The sequence below is a fragment of the Microtus oregoni genome, unplaced genomic scaffold (genome assembly GCF_018167655.1).
Source record: "Microtus oregoni isolate MIOR12 unplaced genomic scaffold, Mior012 000004F_ref0000308, whole genome shotgun sequence".
NCBI classification, from domain to species: domain Eukaryota; kingdom Metazoa; phylum Chordata; class Mammalia; order Rodentia; family Cricetidae; genus Microtus; species Microtus oregoni.
Genome location: NW_024543063.1, coordinates 55,870,711 through 55,892,451, shown reverse-complemented (window position 1 = coordinate 55,892,451; position 21,741 = coordinate 55,870,711). Strand labels below are relative to the sequence as shown.

The window sequence follows — 21,741 nt, the reverse complement described above, 5'->3', positions numbered from 1 at the left end:
CCTCCACAAAAACAAAGTAAAAATGTCATAAATAAATGTAACTTAAATGTTTTTGAGACAAGTGTCTCATTATGTAATTCTGGCTGTCCTGGATCTCTACACCAGGATGGCCTTGAACTCAAAAAGATCTGCCTGCCTCTGCAGATGAACCACTACACCTGGCTGAATTTAAATTTCTTATTTTTGCACTTCTGAAACACAGAAGACAAGTATAGTAGCATTTCGATATTCCCAGCTATTTAGGATGCTAAAAAGGATCCCTTGAACCCTCAAAAAAAAAACCTATGACCTGGGTTTACTCCCTACCAAGATGGAAAGGGGAAAGACAGAGAAGGGAGAAAAGGAGGAAAAAGGAAGTAAGACAAATTTTTTTCCATGACAGTATCTGTATTCCAGTACTTGGGAGGCCAAAGCAGAAAAGTATGAGTTCCAGGTCAACCAAGATTATATGAGACCTTGTTTAAAAATAGAAGACCTAAATAAATAAATAAAAATAGAAGACAAAATTTATTATAAAATTTAAAAATAAGCTGGCTGTGGTGGTACACATCTTAAATCCCAGCACTCAGGAAGCAGAGGCAGGTGAATCCAAGGCCAGCCTGATCTAGAGTAAGTTGCAGGACAGACAGGGCTACTGAGAGAAACCCAGTATCAAAATAACAACAATAGACACAATATTAGTACCGAGGTTAAGTTTACATTACCACAAATAGATGAAATTATGTATGAAATCTGCTCTAAATAGGACACACAGGCTGTATGAAAATAGATTATGTCTTGAAATAAAGTTAGAGGATAGATAAGTGTAGGTTTATTGTATTATACTTTATCCTTCAAATCAGTTGACGTTGAAGAGTGCTGTTGAGTTCAAAATCATTTTGTCACAAAATATCTCTCACACCTAAATAAATGGACAGACAGGCGGATGGATGAATGAATGAATAATGCTAGTATTTTAAAAATGATCATAAATCAGCATTTTTAAAAGAGAACCCAAGCAGGCTGTCCTCAAACACACAGAGATCCACCTGCTTCTGTCTCCTGAGTTCTGGAGACACCAATGCCTAGCATTAACTCAGGTTTAATTGGGGCTGAACCAGTTCCTCAGCAAAACTGTAGATTCCCAGTCTCATCCCATCCTAACCTGCAGAGTTGACACATTAGTTTTATCCTACTTTCCAAATTCTCATACCTGCTTCCAGGGAATACAACCTCAACCTGTATCACAGGCCCAGTTTAAGAAGGTGAGAATAAGAGATCCATACACGGTTTGTAGAGTAGGCAGATGCATAACCAATGTGAGGCGCTACAGTGAGACTGTCTCAAGAAACGAAACAGCCGGGTGGTGGTAGTGCACGCCTTTAATCCCAGCACTCAGGAGGCAGAGACAGGCGAATCTTTTTGAGTTCGAGGCCAGCCTGGTCTACTAGAGCTAGTTCCAGGACAGGCTCCAAAGCTACAGAGAAACCCTATCTTGAAAAAACAAACCAAACTAAACCAAACAAAAACCAAGCAGGGCTTGGAGAGATGACTCAGCAACTGAAAGCACTGGATATTCTAGCAGAGGATCCAGGTTCAATTCCAGCACCCACAGCAGCTAACATCCATCTATAACTCAAGTTCCAAGATTTTCTATGACCTTTTTTAGCCTCCAAATGCCCCAGGAATGCACACAGTATGGAAATACAAGAGAGAAAAATTCTCACATACATAAAATTTTTTAAAAATTAAAATTGTGGGGCTGGAGAGATGGCTCAGAGGTTAAGAGCATTGCCTGCTCTTCCAAAGGTCCTGAGTTCAATTCCCAGCAACCACATGGTGACTCACAACCGTCTGTAATGAGGCCTGGTGCCCTCTTCTGGCCTTCAGGCAGAAAGAATACTGTATACATAATTAATTAATTAATTAATTAATAAAATTAAAAGTGTGCCAGATGTGGCGGTGCACACCTTTAATCCCAGCACACAGGAGGCAGAAACAGACAGATCTGTGTGAGCTAGAAGCCAGTCTGGTTTACAAAGCGAGTTCCAGGACAGCCAGGGCTGTTACACAGAAAAACCCTGTCTCGAAACAAAGAAAACTTTTTTAAAGAGGCAAGATGGTTCAGTGCACACCTTTAGTCCCAGTACGTAGGTACATATGAATTCAAGGCCAGCCTTCAGAGTGGGTTCCAGGACAGCCAGGACTATACAGAGAAACCCTACCTTGAAAAACAAACAAAAAAAGATGGCTCAGTGGGTAAGGATGGTCCCTTAACACCAGCTGGGGGGGGCGGGATGCTCTTTTCTGGCCTCCCAAGGCACTAGGTAAGCACAGCGCATACATATATGCTATAGGCAAAACAATCATAAATAAAATTTTGCTTGATGTGGTGGCACACACCTTAAATGCCAGCAGAGACACAGAGGCGGCAGTTCAAGGCCAGCCTGATCTGTGAAGGAGTTCAGGCCAGCCAGAGTTACATGGTGAAACCCTGTCCCAAAAAAGGAGAGAAAAAGGAGAAAAGAGAAAGGGTATCATATTTAAAAAGGCTAACATTCCTATATATGCAGATATACTGTCTTTTAAAAGATAGTTAAGAAAGAAAACGACTTAATACCCACTGCCCATGGGTAGAAATAAATAGGCAAGCTAACAAATCAGTTCGTGTATTACACATTTTTAAAGAATTAAGCAAACCTACAATTGTTGCACACATACCCCAAAATAAAAGACCAAAACTAAATACTGATGCGTAAATCCTTTCTTAGATTTGGCTAAGAAAATCAGGTACATATTTCACTTATGTTAGCTACCTATGAATCAACTATAATTTCTATTATAGAAAGGAGAATTAAATGTGGTTTAGTTTGGTTTGGTTTGAGACACACTCCACTTTACTGACTGAGGGAGGGCCTGTGGTTGAACACAGAGTTCATCACTTATGGCTAATCTGGCTAGTCTTCATTGCCCCGGGATTCTGTCCCTCCTTCCAGTGTGCTGAGATTATAAGTAGGCTGCCAAACTTTCTCAACTTTTATGTGGGCTTAGGGAATCCTACTGCCCATCCTCACATTCAATACACAGTAAGCACTTTTTTCTGCTAAGCCATTCATCTTAATGCTGAAGTGGAAAAAAAGGTAGAATTAGACCAAATCAAGTCAGATCATGTTTCTTTCATGCTAGTGTTGTTTGTTTTTGAGACAGGGTCTCTTTATGTATCTATAGCAGGTCAAGAACTTGGTAGGTAGAACAGATTGGCCTCAAGCACAGAGATCTATCCACCCCACCTGCTTCTCAAGTGCTGGGCTAACAGCTTGTCACTACCCCTGACTTCATGTTCATTTACAAGTAGAAAAACAAAGAATAAAGAAAATACTCATAGATTGGTATAAGGTCTATTACGTACTATAGTAAAGCAAAATAACACAAAGGAGCAAATTAACCTCTCACACAACATCGTCACATAGATTGCCAATAAACTGATTATTTGTTTTTGCTTCAATGGTATTTACATACTGAATAGAATACTTACATGCTGTATTTCCTGCTGGCTGGCTCGGTAGTTTTTCTTGGTTAAATTGTCCACCAGGTAGCTGATTTGAGACAAGGCCAGCGAGAGCGAGTCAAGATTCATTGCTGGTTGGGGCGGAAGCAGGCGGCCGAGCCCGGCGCAAAATCACCATTATTCCCCTTTAGTCACCTCAGAGGCAGGTTAATGCTTTCTTTGTAATTAGGCTATCTCTGTTATCTGTAAATGTCTTCAGTTCTTCTTTACTCTGTTCTGAAACATGGCACCTGTTTAAAAATAAAATTCCAGAATTCAGTTGGTGGGGAAGGCTAAGTAATTTTCATCTCACTCATTTAAATTACTCTTAAAGAACCTTTAAAAAATAATTCTGTCTCCTATCACTGTAGATTTTTTAAAAATGCCAAGCATTTAAATTAAAAACCTCTTCCAAGAGTTTAAATTTAATAACACAACCTGAAACTTTTGAGATATCCATTTTATCAATTTCAATTAATGTCAGAACCAACAGGAGCACACTTGGTTAAAATTTGGATTTGATCCTAGGCCTCACTGAGCCTTTTGGCTGAGATAAGGTGTAAATTAGGGTCCAAATAAACTCACCGCCACTTTCAACTCCCCTCTCCACAGTATCCCTGGTTCCTAAGTCTCCATTTATTCACTCTATTTCCACACTACTGCGTCAGAATAAGACAGTTTGGTGTTAAAGTTGTATTCAGAGTGTATATTGTAGGTATTTAAATGGTTAACTGAAAGTCAAGTAAGAACTCCAGAAGCCAAAGCTGAAAGTGATCATAAGAATAATTTAGACTGGAGAGATGGATGACTCAGTGGTTAAGAGCACTGACTGCTCTTTCAGAGGTCCCGAGTTCAATTCCCAGCAACCACATGGCGGCTCACAACAACCTGTAATGAGATCTGGTGCCGTCTTTTGGTCTGCAAGGGCACACATGCAGACAGAACACTGTTTATATAATAAATAAATCTTTAAAAAAAAATAATTTAGACCCTCAGGAGGCAGAAGGATCTCTGTGATTCAAGGCCAGCCTGGTCTATATACTGAGTTCCAGGACAGGCTATGCTACATAGTGAATCTCTGTCTCCAAAAAAATAAATAAAAATAATGGTTTAGAAAAGAAAACCCCAGCTGGGCGGTGGTGGCGCAGGCCTTTAATCCCAGCACTCAGAAGGCAGAGGCAGGCAGATCTCTGTGAGTTCGAGACCAGCCTGGTCTACAAGAGCTAGTTCCAGGATAGGCTCCAAAACCACAGAGAAACCCTGTCTCGAAAAACCAAAAAAAAAAAAAAAAAAAAAAGAAAAGAAAAAAAAAGAAAAGAAAACCCCAAACTGTAGTAAAGTTAAAATGGCAGGCTGTTCATTAGTTTATTCCCAACCATTCTAGTCAGCTAACAGAAACAAATACGAAAGTACACCCTTTTCTCCATTAGAAATTTAAAACTTTTATCATTTAAAGCGTAAATTAAGGTAATTTTGCTTTTTACAAGATTGATTTACACGCATGCCTGTGGAGGCCAGAAAAAGCCACTGGAACCCTTAAACTGGAATTATGGGCTGTTCAAAGTAGCCTCATTTGTAATTGGAGACAAAACCCAACTCTTCTATAAGAGCAACAAGTGCTTTTAACCATGGAGCCATCTTTCCAGACCCAACTTCATGAAGATTAAACCTTTATCTTTAAATTTCTTCATGGTAATCAAGTGTATATCACACCAATAATCTCGAGCCTTGATGAAGACTATATTCCTACTAAGTGTGGTACATATGCCTATAAATCCTAAAGCAGGAAAATCAGTTCAAGATTATCCTTGGCTATGAGCTCAAGGCCAATGTGGCTGGCCTTTTGAGATCTTGTCTCAAAAAAACGGAAGACTATTTTCATTCCCCCCAAATTTTAAAAAAATATAGATTTTTATCAGTAGAAATAATTTTCTTTTTTTTTTGGGGGGGGGGGTCTTTAAGACAGGGTTTCTTTGTAGCTTTGATGCCTGTCCTGGAACTCCCCCTGTAGACCAGGCTGACTCTGAACTCACAGAGATCCACCTGTCTCTGCTTCACAAGTGATGGGATTATAAAGGCGTGCGCCACCACCGACCAGTAGCAGAAATAATTTTTAAGAATAAAAAATACTCAGCTTAGTGTCTATAACTACAACTTCAGGATTCTGTTGCTGGCCCTCTTCGAGCTTCTGCAAGGGCTGACATGTGTTAAGAGTTAGTGCGCGCTCTCTCTCTCTCTCTCTCTCTCTCTCCACACACACACACACACACATACAAATCTTTTAAAAAATTAGGAGCAGATACGAAGTACGAATATCTCTGTGAACTCTATGCCTGGTCTACAGACCATGCAGACACCATGTGGGTATTGAAATTGAACCCAGGTCTTGTGGAAGAGCAGCCAGTGTTCTTAAGCACTGAACCATCTCTCCAGACACCACATAATTTTTCAAATCAGTTTTTAAATTATTTCTGCAAAATATCAGCCAAAATAATATTCAAAGCATATTTTACATGAATAGTATTATTTGACAGAAAATTACAAATATATGGGTTGTGTGTTTAGGTATTTATCACCGATAGAACACTTGTCAGCATGTATGTGGCCCTGGAGTCTATCCCTAGCTCCATAAAACACAACCAACCACAACTCTCACTTATCCTTCATCTCCCACGACCTAGCGTGAACGAAGAAATGTGATCTAGGTCACCTAAAACAAAACTAGCCACTCCCCTCCCTCCAAGGTGATGGTTTACTTTTTTTATTCTGATGATCCCACATAATTTTCCTTTGAGCTCCTTATTAGCTTTTGGTCTAACATAAGAGACCTCAGCCTTTTCTTCTCTATATTCTTTTCTTAGTAATCTACTTCAATCTATGATTTTAAAAACCGTCTACAGCATTAACTCTCCAAATCTACCTCCAGCTCAAGCCTCTCTTATGGTGTCCAGATTTTTATTGCATTTCCTGATAGCCAACACACAGTATGTTTTAAAAAAAAAAGCAAAAACAAAAACAAAACTGGTCTTCCCACTCACTTTTATTTACATGCTTGTGAAGTCTTCCCAATCTCTATTATTATCTTTTATTCTATCTATATTATCTTTTATTCATACCAATATTTAAACTCCCTCTCACTCCCTACACCATGTGCTCCTCCTACCATACTTAAATCTGATAACCTAAAGACCATTTTGTCTCTCACCAGAATTACTATGATAGATTTCTAACTCATCTCTCAGATCCTATCTACTCTTCTTCTCTGTAGTGTATTATCAATATAAACAGAAAAGTTTTGTGTGGGTGTGTGTGGAAGTCAGGGGTGAAGTCAAGATGTCTTGCTCTATCTTCTGGGGTGGGGGATGCTTGGGAGCCTCTCACAGAACCTGAAATTTGAGTTCTGTGAAATCTGCTGGCCAGCAAGCCTCTCAGGTCTGTCTGTTTCCACTCCTCAACTATGGTGTATAGATCAATCCACACTCAGGTCACCATGCTTATACAGGAGCACCCTGCCCACTAAGTCATCTTCTAAGCCCTAAAAACTTGAAAAAATAAGAACATGAAAAACTTTAAATGTTACCCTGTGCCAAGTGTGGTGGCACATACCTCAAACCCAAAAATCAGAGGCTTTTTTTTTTGCCTTGTAATTTTTTTAATTTATCTTTATTTTATATGCTTGAATGTTTTGCCTACTTGTATGCCTGGGTACCACATGTGAGCATAAAAGAAAGTGTCAGGTCCCCTGGAACTGGAGTTACAGGATACAATTGAATTGCCATATGAGTGCTGAGAATTGAAGCCAGGCACTTAGGAATCTTAATCACTGAGCCATCTTTCTGTCATCTACTGTAAAAAAAAATTTAATCTAAGTGAATAGAGCTCCCTACTTTCATTCCACTATAATTTTTTCCTTTTCAGCTGATTTTTCTTTTTTTTTAATTGAACTATATATATTTTTCTCCGCTCCCTTCCCTTCCTCCCTCCTCCCATGATCCCCACACTCTCAATTTACACAGGAGGTCTTGTCTTTTTCTACTTCCCATGTACATTAGATTCATGTGTGTCTCTCTAGGGTCCTCTCTGTTGTCTAGATTCTCTGGGATTGTGAATTGTAGGCTGGTTTTCCTTTGCTTTATGTCTAAAAGCCACTTATGAGTGAGTATATATATTTGTCTTTCTGGGTCTGGGTTACCTCTCTCAAAATGATGTTTTCTAGATCCATCCATTTGCCTTCAGCTGATTTTTCTTGAAAAAAATATTTTGAGCATATTCTTTATCTTCCCATCTCCTTCAAACTTCTCCCCCACAGCCAGGGGGTGGTGGCGCACGCCTTTAATCCCAGCACTCGGAAGGCAGAGCAGGCAGATCTCTGTGAGTTCGAGACCAGCCTGGTCTACAAGAGCTAGTTCCAGGACAGGTTCCAAAACCAGAGAAACCCTGTCTCGAAAAACCAAAAAAAAAAAAAAAAAAAAAAAAAAAAAAAAAAAAGGCCTGTACAAACTCCTCCCCACTTCCTACTCAGTACTCAACCTCTCAAAAAAAAAAAAAAACTAACAAAAATTAGTAATACAAAACAAGAGATACATAAGAAAACATGGAGTGGATTTTGTGTTGGCCAACAGTATATGCCCAAGAATGTGGTTGATATAGTGACATTCCACTGTAGAAAACCCATTTCCCCTTTCCAAGAAGTTATCAACTGCAAACAGCTTCTTGTTTAGGGGTGGGACTGTGTGTGCACTTCCCATTCTCCCTGATGAGATTTTGTTTGGTTTGAACCTGTATGTAAGCCTTGTCCCTGCGGTCATTACAGTATTATTTTTGAGAAAGAAAATCCCAACGTAGTAGCCCTATCAGTCCTTGAATTCTCTCAGGCGCCTACCACTGAGCCTCAAGTGCTAGGACCTCAGATGAATACCACTACTTTGCCTAAATTATCTCAAGATTACTAAATTTCTAGCCCAGTACATGCCTATGACCCATCTCTCAGGGAGTTGAGGCTGAATTAAAATTTCAAAGTTAGTCTAGACTACAAACAAGACCCTAGCAAATAACAAAAATCAAGACTGCCAAGTAATTTTCTAGTATAGTAATTTCATGTAATTGGTAGAACAGGATCATTCTGTTTTTATACCCAGCACCTAATACACTTACTTACACAGATGACTGAAATGTTTTAACAATTTCACTTGAAAACCAAGCCTTGGGTGGCTCAGCAGGTAAAACACCTCCTGCTGACGACCGGAGTTCACTCCCCGGAACAGAGAGGAGAAAAAAAAAAATAACTCCTGAAAGGCTGTCCTCAGACTCCCACAAACACACACAGATATTTAAAAAATAAACAAAGTCTTAAGAATATGCACCTCCAGGAGAATCTACAATTCCCAGCACTCCCACCAGACAGCTCACAGCTCTCTGTAATTTCAGCCCTAGGGGGAATCTGACACCTCTGACCTCTACAGGCACCTGCAAGGAAGCCAGTGCCCCACACGCCTTACTCCACAAACTCCAGTTCCAGAGGGCCCTACATCTGACTTGAAGGTACCAGGTACATACATGCAAGCAAAACATTCATACAAATAAGAAATACATCTTTAAAAAGAGAAACAATGTAGTCATAAAACACAATAAAAATGATTAAAATCCATTTAAAAAAAAAGAACAGCCAGAAAACAACTACTTTTTAAACAAGTCTCACCTCCTTAAAAACGTGTATTCCTTAAAACACATGTATTGTTTTTGAAGAACAACCCAAGAACAACATTTAAAGAAGTTGTGGAGTGTACCACTAGAATAGTTATGGTAGGAATACCTACCCACAGGAAACCAAGTTAAGAATGAAAATATTCTGACACTAACATTAAACCCATCCCAGTCACATTATACTCTTTCTCCTTCACCTCTCAATGTGACAATGTTCCACAGGGCAAAATGAAAGAGCACTGACAACCTGTCATGACCACACACTTCTGTAATACCAATACTCTAGAACAGGGGTTCTCAACCTGTGGGTCATAACCCCTTTGGGAAATATTTACATTACAATTCGTAAGAGTAGTAAAATTAGTTATAAAGTAGCGATGAAATAATTTTATGGCTGGGGTCACCACATGAGGAACTGTATTAGGAAAGTTGAGAACCACTGTTCTAGAGGCTAAGCATTAAGTATGAGGGTACACAGGCAACACAGGCAGACACTCAAAATAAACATACCGTCAAAAAGGGCACTAACATGTCACAGCAATATACCACAAATTTATTTAAAAGTAATACATTTAAATATATTTATTTAAATGTGTTACTATTTAAATATATTTATAAATTTACAAATGTAAGTATATTTGTATTATATTTGTAAATATATATCTAATTAAATATTAAAGATAAGGCTATTTATAGTGGGTTGGAAATACAGCTCAGTGGTAAAGTGCTTGTCTAGCCCACACAAGGCCCTAAGTTTGGTTCCCAGCAATACCCACACACACACACCTGACCAAAAAAAAAAAAAAAAGACAAGTATGTTATATAAACACATTTGGGGTATTTTGGGGTATTTCTCCAGTAACAGAACAAATAAAGGAAATTTCCATCGGTGTAAAGATTATCTGCAGTCCACAGAACTTTCTCAAAAAGGCAAATAACCAGGGCTGGGCGGTGGTGGCGCACGCCTTTAATCCCAGCACTCAGGAGGCAGAGGCAGGCGGATCTCTGAGTTTTAGGCCAGCCTAGCCTGCAAGAGCTAGTTCCAGAACAGGAACCAAAAGCTATGAAGAAACCCTGTCTCGAAAATCCAAAAAAAAAAAAAAAAAAAAAAAAAAGGCAAATAACCACTTAATGTCGTTTTCTCATAAACACCTGCTTTGTATTCTGTAGAAGGAAAAAGCTTAGGAAATAACGCTGACATTTTCACTGGAGAACACCACCCAATAGAAGGTGAGCCAGCGGTGGTGGCGCACACCTTTAATCCCAGCATTTGGAAGGTAGAGGCAGACAGATCTAAGTTCGAGGCCAGCCTGGTCTACAAGACCTAGTTCCAGGATATAAAGATATACAGGAAATCCTGTCTTGAAAAACAGGGTAGGGGACTGGCGAGATGGCTCAGCAGTTAAGATATGCCTGCTCTGCCAAAGGTCCTGAGTTCAATTCCCAGCAACCTCACAATCTGCAATGAGGTCTGGGTGCCCTCTTCTGACCTGCAGGCATACAGGCAAACAGAACACTGTACACATATAAATAATCTTTTAAAAAAAGTCACTGGAAGACACATTACTATTAAGAAAATAAAAAAGAAAAACGGTATACTCACAGACATATCTAGAGCATAACAATGGGTTCGTGCACTTTATCTGTACCTGTCCTATCCCAGCTAAAAAAAGCAAAATTACAAACTGAAAAGGCATAAACCAAATGCACCACAAAAATGTTGGTAGATCCAGCACTGCTCCTGAACTCACATATCCCAGGCTCATTTACAACGGTATAATCCACGCAAAACTCATTGTCTCAAGTAGCTGGGATTAAAGCCATATCATATTCAGCTCCAAAAAATATTCTAGTCAGATAAGATGCCTCAGCAGGCAAAAGCACTTGCCACGTAGCCTGACTACCTGAGCTCAATCCCTGTGCAAAGAGAGAATAGACCCTCTTAGGCAGTCCTCTGACCTCCATGGCACATGCACGTGCACACACAAACACACACACACAATCTTTAATTATATGTTTTCGAGCCTGTAACATGGCTCAGTAAGTACTTGCCACCAATCATAAAGACCTAAATTTGATCCCTGAGACCCACATGGTAAAGAGACCCAATTCCCGCGTGCTATCTCAGATCACCACAAGGACACTGGGGCTGGCAGAGGACCCCTCCAAATAAATTAAAAATTGTTTTCAATGTTTAAAAATTCTATTCTTGGGCTTAGAAATGCCCAATGTCAGAAATGCCTTTAGAAGGGATGGGAAGACAGCTCAGTGGTTGAATGTACTTGCTTCTCTCAAAAGAGATCAAAGTTCAGTTCCCATGTCAAGTGCCTCAAAACCACCTTCAAGTCCAGCTCTACGAATCCTACACCTCTGGCCTCTGCAGGCCAGCACGCGCGCACACACACATCCACACCTTTTAAAGGGGGGAGGCTGGAAAGATGGCTCAGCAGTTGAGAGCACTGAATGCTCTTCCAGAGGACCCAAGTTCAACTCCCAACACCCACAAGACAGCTAACAACTGTTTTTAACTCAAACATCTGACACCCTCACACTGATGTACACATAGGAAAAAACACTAATGCACACAAAATAAAACAGTAAATATTAAAAAAAAAACAGAGCTGGAAAAATGACTATGTGGGTAAGCTTGCTGGGTAAGCATTAGGACCTAAGTTTAAAGTCCTAGAACCCGTAAAACTGAACATGGTAGTAGGTGTCTGTAATCCCACTGGTCCTACAGCAAAATGGGAGGCAGAAGCCAGGAAAATTCCCTGCAGCCCCAAGACCAGTTAGGCTGGCACAGCATGACAATGAACAAAGAGACCCTGTCTCAAAGTGAAAGGAAGGACTGACACCCACTGTTCTCCCTGACCTACATTACCTTCAAGTAGGCACACACACATATGTAAACAGACAGACAGACAGACAGACATTCTGTCTCTCCCTCCCTCCCAGACCCAGGATGCCACACTTTTCTCAGGCTGTTGGGAAGATAGCAGACATTCGGAACAAGTGTGCTTCCCAAAAACAGCTCGTGTACTTTCAAAACAAAAGGGCCTTGCTGGGAGAAACTGGCTCCCTCAGTACAACAAAAATACTGGTCTAAGCTTCAAGATGCCCTTTCACTGAGGGCCCAGCCCGTTGGGTGTGGTAACCAATACGAAGACCCAGAGAACCATTGTCATCCACCAGGACTACATCAACTACATCTGAAACTACAATTCAAGAAGTTCCACAAGAACATGTCTGTGCACCTGTCTCTATGCTTCAAGAATATGCAGACAGAAGGCTAGAGGGAGCTCAGTGGGTAAGCACATTAGCTGCTCTTCCAGAGGACCTTGAGTTTTATTCCCAGCACCCACGTGGCAGCTCTCAACTGATTAACTTCAGTTGTGGCGATGTGATGCCTCCAAAGGTACCAGACCCACGCGGTGCACAAATATACATATAGACAAAACACCCACACACATAGATATAAATATCAATCACTTTCTGTTTAAGTGTAGATAGGTGGTGTTCTCAATATGGGCAAATGCAGACCCCTGTTCAAGGCTGCTGGCCTTGAGAAGCAATTCTAATCAACTAGGTGTGGTGGCACACACCTTTAATTCCAAAAGGGTGGCAAAGGTAGGTGGATTTATCTGAACTCAAGGCCAGCCTGATCTGTAAAGTTCCAGGAGAAAGCCAGGGCTACACAGAGAAGAAACCCTGTCTCAAAAAACAGGAAGGGGCAAGCAGCAGCAGCAACAATCCTGTAAATTCTTAGGACTAAGATTTACTCCCCAAAATTAACACTCTCTTTCTCTCTCTCTCTCTAAAAAAAACAATGATCCAAGTGCATTCTTCCTTTGGAACCCCTCCCATCCTCTAGGGTTCTTAACAAAGACCTTAGTAGTGAACTAGGCACAGTGAAATATGCCTTTAATCACAGCACTCAAAAGGCAAAGGCACGTGGCTATCTACCTGTTCTATATAAATTTCAAGGGGCTGGAGAGATGGCTCAGTGGTTAAGAGCATTGCCTGCTCTTCCAAAGGTCCTGAGTTCAATTCCCAGCAACCACATGGTGGCTCACAACCATCTGTAATGAGATCTGGTGCCCTCTTCTGGCCTGCAGGCATACACGCAGACAGAATATTGTATACATAATAAATAAATAAATATTTAAAAAAAAATTTCAAGCCAGGCAGAGATATATGATGAGTATCTAAACACTCCCCACCCCAAATGGGGAGGGTGTGTGTGAGATGGGACAAGGTGTGCACACCTGCACCCATATGCCCAGGCAGCCTAAGGCAGTAAGGTTCCAGTTCCCCAGTCCCAGGCCAGGAGAGGAAAAAATTACAAGACTACTCAAACAATGAAAAGGAAGGGGGCAGAAGCTGAGACTAGCTGGAGATAGCACAGTGGTTAAGGTTAAGAGCACGTACTGCTCTAACAGAGGTCTCCCGCTGGGTCCCCAACACCACCCACACCTAGCAGCTCACCTACTCCAGCCCCATGGGATCTAATCCTTCTTCTAGTCATACACATACATACAGGCACGCAAAACCATGTCATATTATAATATTAAAAACACTATCCTGAGTGAGGTAAGCCAGACCCAAAAAGAGGAACATGGGATGTACTCACTCATATTTGGTTTCTAGCCATAAACCCAGGACATTGAGCCAATAATGAGTGATCCTAGAGAAGCTAAATAAGGAGAACCCAAAGAAAAACATATAGGCATCCTCCTGAATATTAACCTTCATCAGGCGATGAAAGGAGACAGAGACAGAGACCCACATTGGAGCACCGGAAAGAAATCTCAAGGTCCAAATCAGGAGCAGAAGGAGAGAGAGAGCACGAGCAAGGAACTCAGGACCGCGAGGGGTGCACCCGCACACTGAGACAATGGGGATGTTCTACTGGGAACTCACCATGACCAGCTGGCCTGGGTCTGGAAAAGCCTGGGATAAAACCGGACTCTCTGAACATAGCGGACAATGAGGACTACTGAGAACTCAAGAACAATGGCAATGGGTTTCTGATCCTACTGCACGCACTGGCTTTGTGGGAGCCTAGGCAGTTTGGATGCTCAACTTACTAGACCTGGATGGAGGTGGGGGTTCCTTGGACTTCCCACAGGACAGGGAACCCTGATTGCTTTTCGGGCTGAGGGGGGGGACTTAATTGGGGGAGGGGCAGGGAAATGGGAGGCGGTGGCGGGGAAGAGACAGAAATCTTTAATAAATAATAAATTTTAAAAAATAATAAAAATAAAATAAAATAAAAAATAATAATGGAAACAGTAAAAAAAAAAAAATAATAGCCGGGTGATGGTGGTGCACGCCTTTAATCCTAGCACTCGGGAGGCAGAGGCAGGTGGATCTCTGTGAGTTCGAGACCAGTCTGGTCTACAGAGCTAGTTCCAGGACAGGCTCCAAAGCCACAGAGAAACCCTGTCTTGAAAAAAGAAAAAAAATTAAAAAAAATAATAATAATATTAAAAACAAAAAGTAAGACAGTGCTGTGTTAAATACTTGGAAGGCAGAGGTATTAAAGTCCAATTTAGGTCAGCTTGGTTCACATCACAAATTTCAAGTTAGCCAGAGCTATACAATGAAGTTCTGTCTCAAACAAGTTAGCCAGAGCTATACAATGAAGTTCTGTCTCAACAAAGAAAATGCACATAGTAGGCTGGGTATGAGATAGTTCAATTGTTAAAAAGTGTTTCCCACCTACACATAATGACTTGAGTTTGAATCTCCAGACCCTTCATTAAAAACCAGGAACTGGCCGGGCGGTGGTGGCGCACGCCTTTAATCCCAGCACTTGGGAGGCAGAGGCAGGCGGATCTGTGTGAGTTCAAGACCAGCCTGGTCTACAAGAGCTAGTTCCAGGACTGGCTCCAAAACCACAGAGAAACCCTGTCTGGAAAAAAAAAAAAAAAAAAACCAGGAACTGTGGCGCTGGTCATAATCTTGGTAGAGATAGGAGAATCCCAAAAGTTCCTGGGCCACCTAGCCTGGCATATGCAGTAGGAAACCAACTAAGACTGTCAAGCAAGGTGGAAAATGAGGCCCAACACTTGAGGTTTTTCCTCTCACAACACTAATGCCAAGCCTGCATTCATTCACACACACAATGTATGCATGGTATACGGCCATCCCTCAGCATTTCATGTAATAGGTGATCACCCTTCCCCCTAAAAAAGTTTCACACCTGTGTTTGATAGTCCCTCAGGCTGGATTACAAGATACATTATTGTCTCAGCCTCCCTGGTGACTGGATTACAGACATATACCAGTCACAAACAACTTTCTACTACAGTTTATTATTTCATTAATGCAAACTTTAGGAACTGTATTTTAACAAGTATAACAAAACTAAGCCACATCATCAAAGTTGAGTTTCCCAAAATGAAAGACTGAAATGCTGTTTTGTTTTTGTTTTTCCAAGACAGGACCTTACTATGAAGACCAGGCTGGCCTTGAACTCATGATTCTCCTACCTTGACTTGAAATGTAATTATTGTTATTGTATCTGTGTATAACTCAAGCAAACATATGAAGATCAATGGACAACGCTGTGGAGTTGTTTCTCTCCTTTCAGGCTCCTGAAAGACATTTCTTAATTAAATCTGTCCTGTTCTACTCTTCCAGAGGCAGCTTTTACAAATCTTAACACAAGAAGGGTTTCAGATTAATGACTACCTTCTCAAAGAACACTTTTCAAAGAATGACTTTTATTTGCTTTACTGTAGTCCCCCAAATCTATAAAAATTAATGTGAAAAACATTATGCACAGTGCAGTAGCTCATTTTGGTCCAGATTGATGACCAGCACCTTTATCTCAGCACCTGAGAGTGGGTTCACTGTAAGATCAAGGCCAATGTGGTCTACATATTGAGTTCCAAGACAGCTAGTGCTAGACATGGGCTGTCTCAAGAAAACAAAACAAGGGGCTGAGAGATGGCTCAGAGGTTAAGGGCACTGCCTGCTCTTCCAAAGGTCCTGAGTTCAATTCCCAGCAACCACATGGTGGCTCACAACCATCTGTAATGAGATCTGGTGCCCTCTTCTGGCCTGCAGGCATACACGCAGAAAGAATACTGTATACCTAATAAATAAGTAAAAAAAAAAAAAAGAAAACAAAACAAAACAAAACTGTGAGCCAAAAAACATGGACCAGTAAGATGGCTCAATGGGAAAATCTTTTCACCATCCCTGATAACCTGAGTTCAATCTTCAGGACCCGCCAAGTGACAAAAACTGACTCCTACAAGTCGTCTTCTGGCTTTCAAACCTGCATGCACATACATATACATAAAAATAATAAAAACTGTGAGCCAACAAAAAAAACACTATTGGGCTGTCTCTACACAAAATCTTTTTTTTGTTGTTGTTGTTTTTTTTGTTTTTCGAGACAGGGTTTCTCTGTGGTTTTGGAGCCTATCCTGGAACTAGCTCTTGTAGATCAGGCTGGTCTCAAACTCACAGAGATCCACCTGCCTCTGCCTCCCAAGTGCTGGGATTAAAGGCGTGCGCCACCACCGCCCGGCTTCAACACAAAATCTTAACATAATATTCATTCTAGTACCATGCCCCAAACCATAAAACAAAACAACCTCATTTGGATGTCACTTTGAAACAGAAACTTTATTCAGGGTCATTTAAAATATGCTTCAGCTAATTTCTTTCCCCTTGAGACAGGATCACAAGTACCAAAGCTAACTTGAGTTTAAGTTGGCCGTGACCTCCTCCTGATCCTCCTGCTTGAGCCTCAGGTAGGGGCCTGAATCACTAGGTCCAGCTTTTCAGCTAATTCTTTCCTGTAAGTGTAAAGTTTTGTTCTTGGGTCTCAGTGGTTAAGCGCATATACTGCTCTTGCAAAGAACCCTGGTTCAATTCCCAGCACCCATGTGAGACCACTCATAACTGCTCCTAGTAACTCCAGTTCCAGGGAATCCAACGCCCTTTTCTAGCCTCATCAGGAACTCAAACATACATGGTGCACATACAGACAAGGCACATTTACACATAAAATTTTAAAATTTGTTTTGCTTTTATTAAAAATATTATCCAAAGAGAAGTGATGGCGCACACACACCCCAAAAGAGTAGTTTATCTCAGGGGTAGAGCATCTGCCTAGTATATGTTCATGTCTTGTGTACAAGCCCCAACACCATATACACAGTGAGTGACACCAAAGCTTTTCAAAAAGGCAGATACTACTTTGTAGTAACTCAAGAAGTGTCAAATGGGGGCAAGTGCAAATGCATCAATGGGTAAAGCACTTGCCACCAAGTCTGACAACCTGCATTCTGTCCCTGGGACTCAAATAGTAAAAAGAGACAACTCTTGAAAGTTGTCCAACCTATACATACATACATAAATACATATACACACACGCATATACGCTTATATATATTATATATATATGAGTACTGTGGCATGTATTCACTCATACAAATATAAACACACACTACAATTATTTTTTACATTCAGGGTTTTTTTTTTTTTTTTTTGGATTTTCGAGACAGGGTTTCTCCATAGCTTTTTGGTTCCTGTCCTGGAACTAGCTCTTGTAGACCAGGCTGGCCTCAAACTCACAAAGATCCGCCTGCCTCTGCCTCCCAAGTGCTGGGATTAAAGGCGTGCGCCACCACCGCCTGGCCTGCAATTATTTTTTAAAGAAACCTAACTTTAGATAATATGGTGGAGGAATCTGTGAATAAATAATCCTATGGTGCTGTAATTCTGTCAGTAAACTGAGGCAGGATTCTGACCTGAACTACAACAGCAATACCTTCTCAAAACAAAGATGCTGGAGAGACAGCTCAGCAACCCAAGGGAACCCTTGCTGCCCTTCCAGAGGTCCTGATTACCAGGACCAACATGGTGGCTAAAACCCACACATAACCCAGTTCCAAAGGATCCAATGCCCTCTTCCGATACCAGGCACACACATGGTGCACATACATATGAGCAAAACATACTCAAAAGTAAGTCTGAACTTTCAAAACTGACAAAAAAATAAAGAAAGCCAACTTCTACAATTACAATCTGTAAGGGCTTCAAAATGGTTCAGCAGGTAAAGCATTTGCCACACCAGCCTGAAGACCTGAGTTCCACCCTTTATATTCACACAAGAGTGAGAATACTGACTGACTCTTCCTACAGGGTTTCTCTGTGGAACCCTAGCTGCTCTGGAAATCGCTCTGTGGACAACACTGGCCTCTGCCTGGTCTGGGAGTAAAATACATCTATCTTTTTTCTCTGACCTCCACACCTGAACTGTGGCACAAGAATTTGAAACTCACCCACGTACACACATACAATAAGTAAAATTTTAAAAAAATGTAGTATTGGGCTTAAAATAAAATACTTCCAGGTATTCATTAGGGGTTCCTAACCCCCACCCCTTGATTCTCCTCCCTGGTTTTTGTTGTTTTTTGAGAATAGTTTTGAGATGCAGCCTTGGCTGCTGACAAAAGAAACTGCTGAGGTCTTCATCCCTGCCTCTGTAGCACCGGGATTACAAGCAAACCAGTACCACCACACCTGGCTAAAGGTCAGTATGGTTTTGGGCCTCACTTCTAGATTTGTTTCCACCACATAGGTGAAAAAAGGAACAAATTCCCAAGTCAAGTCCCTCTCCCTGCAGAAGACCCTTCACTAACTAGCACACTACCATTCAAGTGCAGGCACTGCTTGCTACTCTCAAGTCCAGCTACCATCAGTCTGTTTTCCTGCAGACAAGATAATAATGCGGTGTTCTCCCGCATCACTCAAACGGATAAACATTTACACTTCCGCCATTTTCACACATGTATCCCTACTCCTTTTCAAAGAAGTCATGAGGAAAATGTTTGGCATATTGTTTATTTTATAAAAAGCGCTACTTTTTTTTTTTCAGTTAATGAGTGTTTAAAAAAAAACTCCATTGTAATCACAGATGATCGAACTGCAACGAAACATGTAGGGAACTCCAGTACTGTTACTCTAGTTTTGAACGGGGGGGGGGGGGGGGGAGATTGGCTCTTTACTAAAACCCCAAAGACAGGTGACATCTGGGACTAGAGCTCACTGGTTTCAAGGCTTGCCTGGATTAAATGCCCATGGAAGGAGGGAGTGTGACATTTAATGGGATGACTACTGAGGATCGTTTGCCTCTCGTGAAGTCTTATTTTACTAACAAACTCCTTCAAAGGCACTTTTTAAAAGCACACGCCTGCAAGTAATGTCTGTGAGCACAGGTGGGTGAACTCTCAGAGCCGGTGGCATGGCCAAAAGGTACTTGTGTTCAGCCTTAGGTTTTAAAGCTCTCCGAGCCCTGCACCAACTTCAAGACCCGACGAGAGCTCGGCTCACTAGTGGGCACTTACCAGGGGAGCTGGGGGTGGGGGGCCGGGCAAGCAGGACCGCCATGACTACCGACCCCACGGGTAGCAAGGAGACCAAGTGGGGGGCCGGCTTGGTTACAAAAGTGCAAGCGTCGGGGCGCGCGAGTGGAACAAAAAAAAAAAAACCTGTGGCGAGAAGTAACACGGAAGTGCTCGCTCCCGCCCGCCCCTCCCACCGCCGGGCAGCCGAAAGCGGGGGGCTTGACAACGTGCTGGGGGAGGGAGTCCCCGGAAAGCGCAAGAGTCGGCAACAACTCCGAAGCCGTCCCCGCCCGCCGGGGACCTAGGCCGAGGGGCGCCTGCGCCCAGCGCCCCCCATCCGGGAGCCCGGGAGAAAGGGGCAGTTGAGGAGCTCGAGCGCTCCGACCAGGACGCAGCCTGCGCGCGGGGAGCTGAGCCGAGGGCCTGGGACCCGAACTGCCGCCTCCGCCGCCATCCTCGAAGCCTCCAGGCCCCGGGCCGAGCCGCTCCGGTGCTCGCCCGCGCCCGGAGCTCCGCTTGCAAGAACCTCGGCGCCTGGCTCCCCGCGGGGAGCGAAGGCTCCGCGAACGGAGTCGAGTACGTCCCCTCCCGCCTCGCCCCCCGCCGCTCCGTCCCGGCTGCTCCCTCGGTCCCGACGCTCCGGGAAACGCTTCCAATGGTCCGGGTCCACCCCCGGCACCGCTCCCGCCCGTACCCGCGTCCCGAGGTTGACACTTCCAGCCCCTGCCACTCGCAACTCCAACCCGCCTCACCTCAGACGGCTCCGGCAGCGCTGGACACAGGAAACTCCTGGGTCCTCGACTCCGGCTCTCCTCGACCCCCCTCTTCGGTTAACTCCGCTTGTTTCTCGACAAAATGGCGCCCGAGGTCGCGCGCTCACGTCGCGGCCTTTCCCCTCCCCGTTCCCATTTCTTCATTCGCTGCCCGCCGATGGAGGGAGGGCCCAGGCGCCAGCCAATGGCCGCACGCCGTCCGCGAGGGCTACCCAATCAATGACAGGTACCCGCGGATTTAAACCAATCAAACACTATCACTCGCAGAAGTCAAGGAAGAAACCAGGGCTCCTGCTAGCAACTACCAATCCAGACTCCTATTTCGCGGGCTTAGGGCCAATTGCCTCTCGCTGGCCTTGAGGGCTCGGGTCCGAGCCCGGGCGCCTGCGCACCAGGTGCGAGCCAATGAGTAGACGCTGGGAACTTCGATTTGAAGCTCCGGACTTCTGCCTGCGAGCTGCTCGGCCTATGGGAACTGACTGCTCACTGCATCCCACAAACAATAAACACGGAAGCAAGCCCGCAACGCATTGCCACCCTGAGCACAAACTACTCTAACTTAAAAAGAGAGGGTGATGCAGCCCTCGTCCACTTTCCTTCGTCTTTCGAAATGCCACGGTCCGAGAGGCTACGCGAGTTCTCAACGGAAGCACTGTCCACCCCTGGGATCTCTTTAGCAAGGAGCACCAGCCATCGGAGAAGCACCAGACTCGGGCCAAAGTGGAGGAGCGATGCATCCTGGGTTGTGTAGTCGCACGCCCCGCCCATTCTTGTCGCAAAAGTAACGTGATTGTGTCCATCACTGGCTGCGCCCTAGAGGAGCAATGCATGCTGGAGAATGTAGTTTCCCAGATGCCCACCTAGCCCTAGCTCTTTTAAAGTTTCAAATTTCTTTTCCTGTTCTGTCTATTGAAGCAGGGACGTTTTGCAGAGAGGTAGAAACTGAAATTCCCCTCCGGTTCCTGGCAGTGTTCAAGGATGCTAATGTCCTTTGCTTCTTGGACAAAAGACTGTTATCCATAGTGCCCTCCTATCTTGTAGGATTTTTGTTTGTTTGGGTTTTGAGAAAAGGTCTCATTCAGTTAGCCCAGCTGTAGTCCAGACTGGCCTGGAATATACTGTGTAGCATAAGCTGACCTCGAGCTCCACGCAGCCATCCCAACTACTGAGATAACAGGCATGACCTCTCACAACAGGACTATTTGAATTTAAAAGAGGCCGGGCGTTGGTGGCGCACGCCTTTAATCCCAGCACTTGGGAGGCAGAGGCAGGCGGATCTCTGTGAGTTCGAGGCCAGCCTGGTCTACAGAGCTAGTTCCAGGACAGGCTCCAAAGCCACAGAGAAGCCCTGACTCGAAAAACAAAAGAG

The 21,741-nt window shown here is 43.1% G+C and overlaps 1 protein-coding gene across 8 annotated transcripts in view; it reads right to left on the bottom strand.

Annotated features, from left to right (window-relative positions):
- Positions 1 to 21,096, bottom strand: part of Cnot1 (CCR4-NOT transcription complex subunit 1) — a 78,704-nt gene extending 57,608 nt beyond the window's left edge. For 5 of the 8 annotated variants that reach the window (XM_041649633.1, XM_041649638.1, XM_041649640.1 and 2 more), the window contains exons 1-2: positions 20,352 to 21,095; positions 3,515 to 3,777 (exon numbers count right to left, since the gene is read on the bottom strand). In XM_041649633.1, the coding sequence (XP_041505567.1) occupies positions 3,515 to 3,616 (102 nt within the window). In that variant the 5' untranslated portion in view covers positions 3,617 to 3,777; positions 20,352 to 21,095. Of the gene's footprint in view, positions 1 to 3,514; positions 3,778 to 20,351 lie in introns of all 8 variants that reach the window. The other 3 variants (XM_041649636.1, XM_041649634.1, XM_041649637.1) reach the window with 1 other exon arrangement.
- Positions 21,097 to 21,741: the final 645 nt, after the last annotated feature.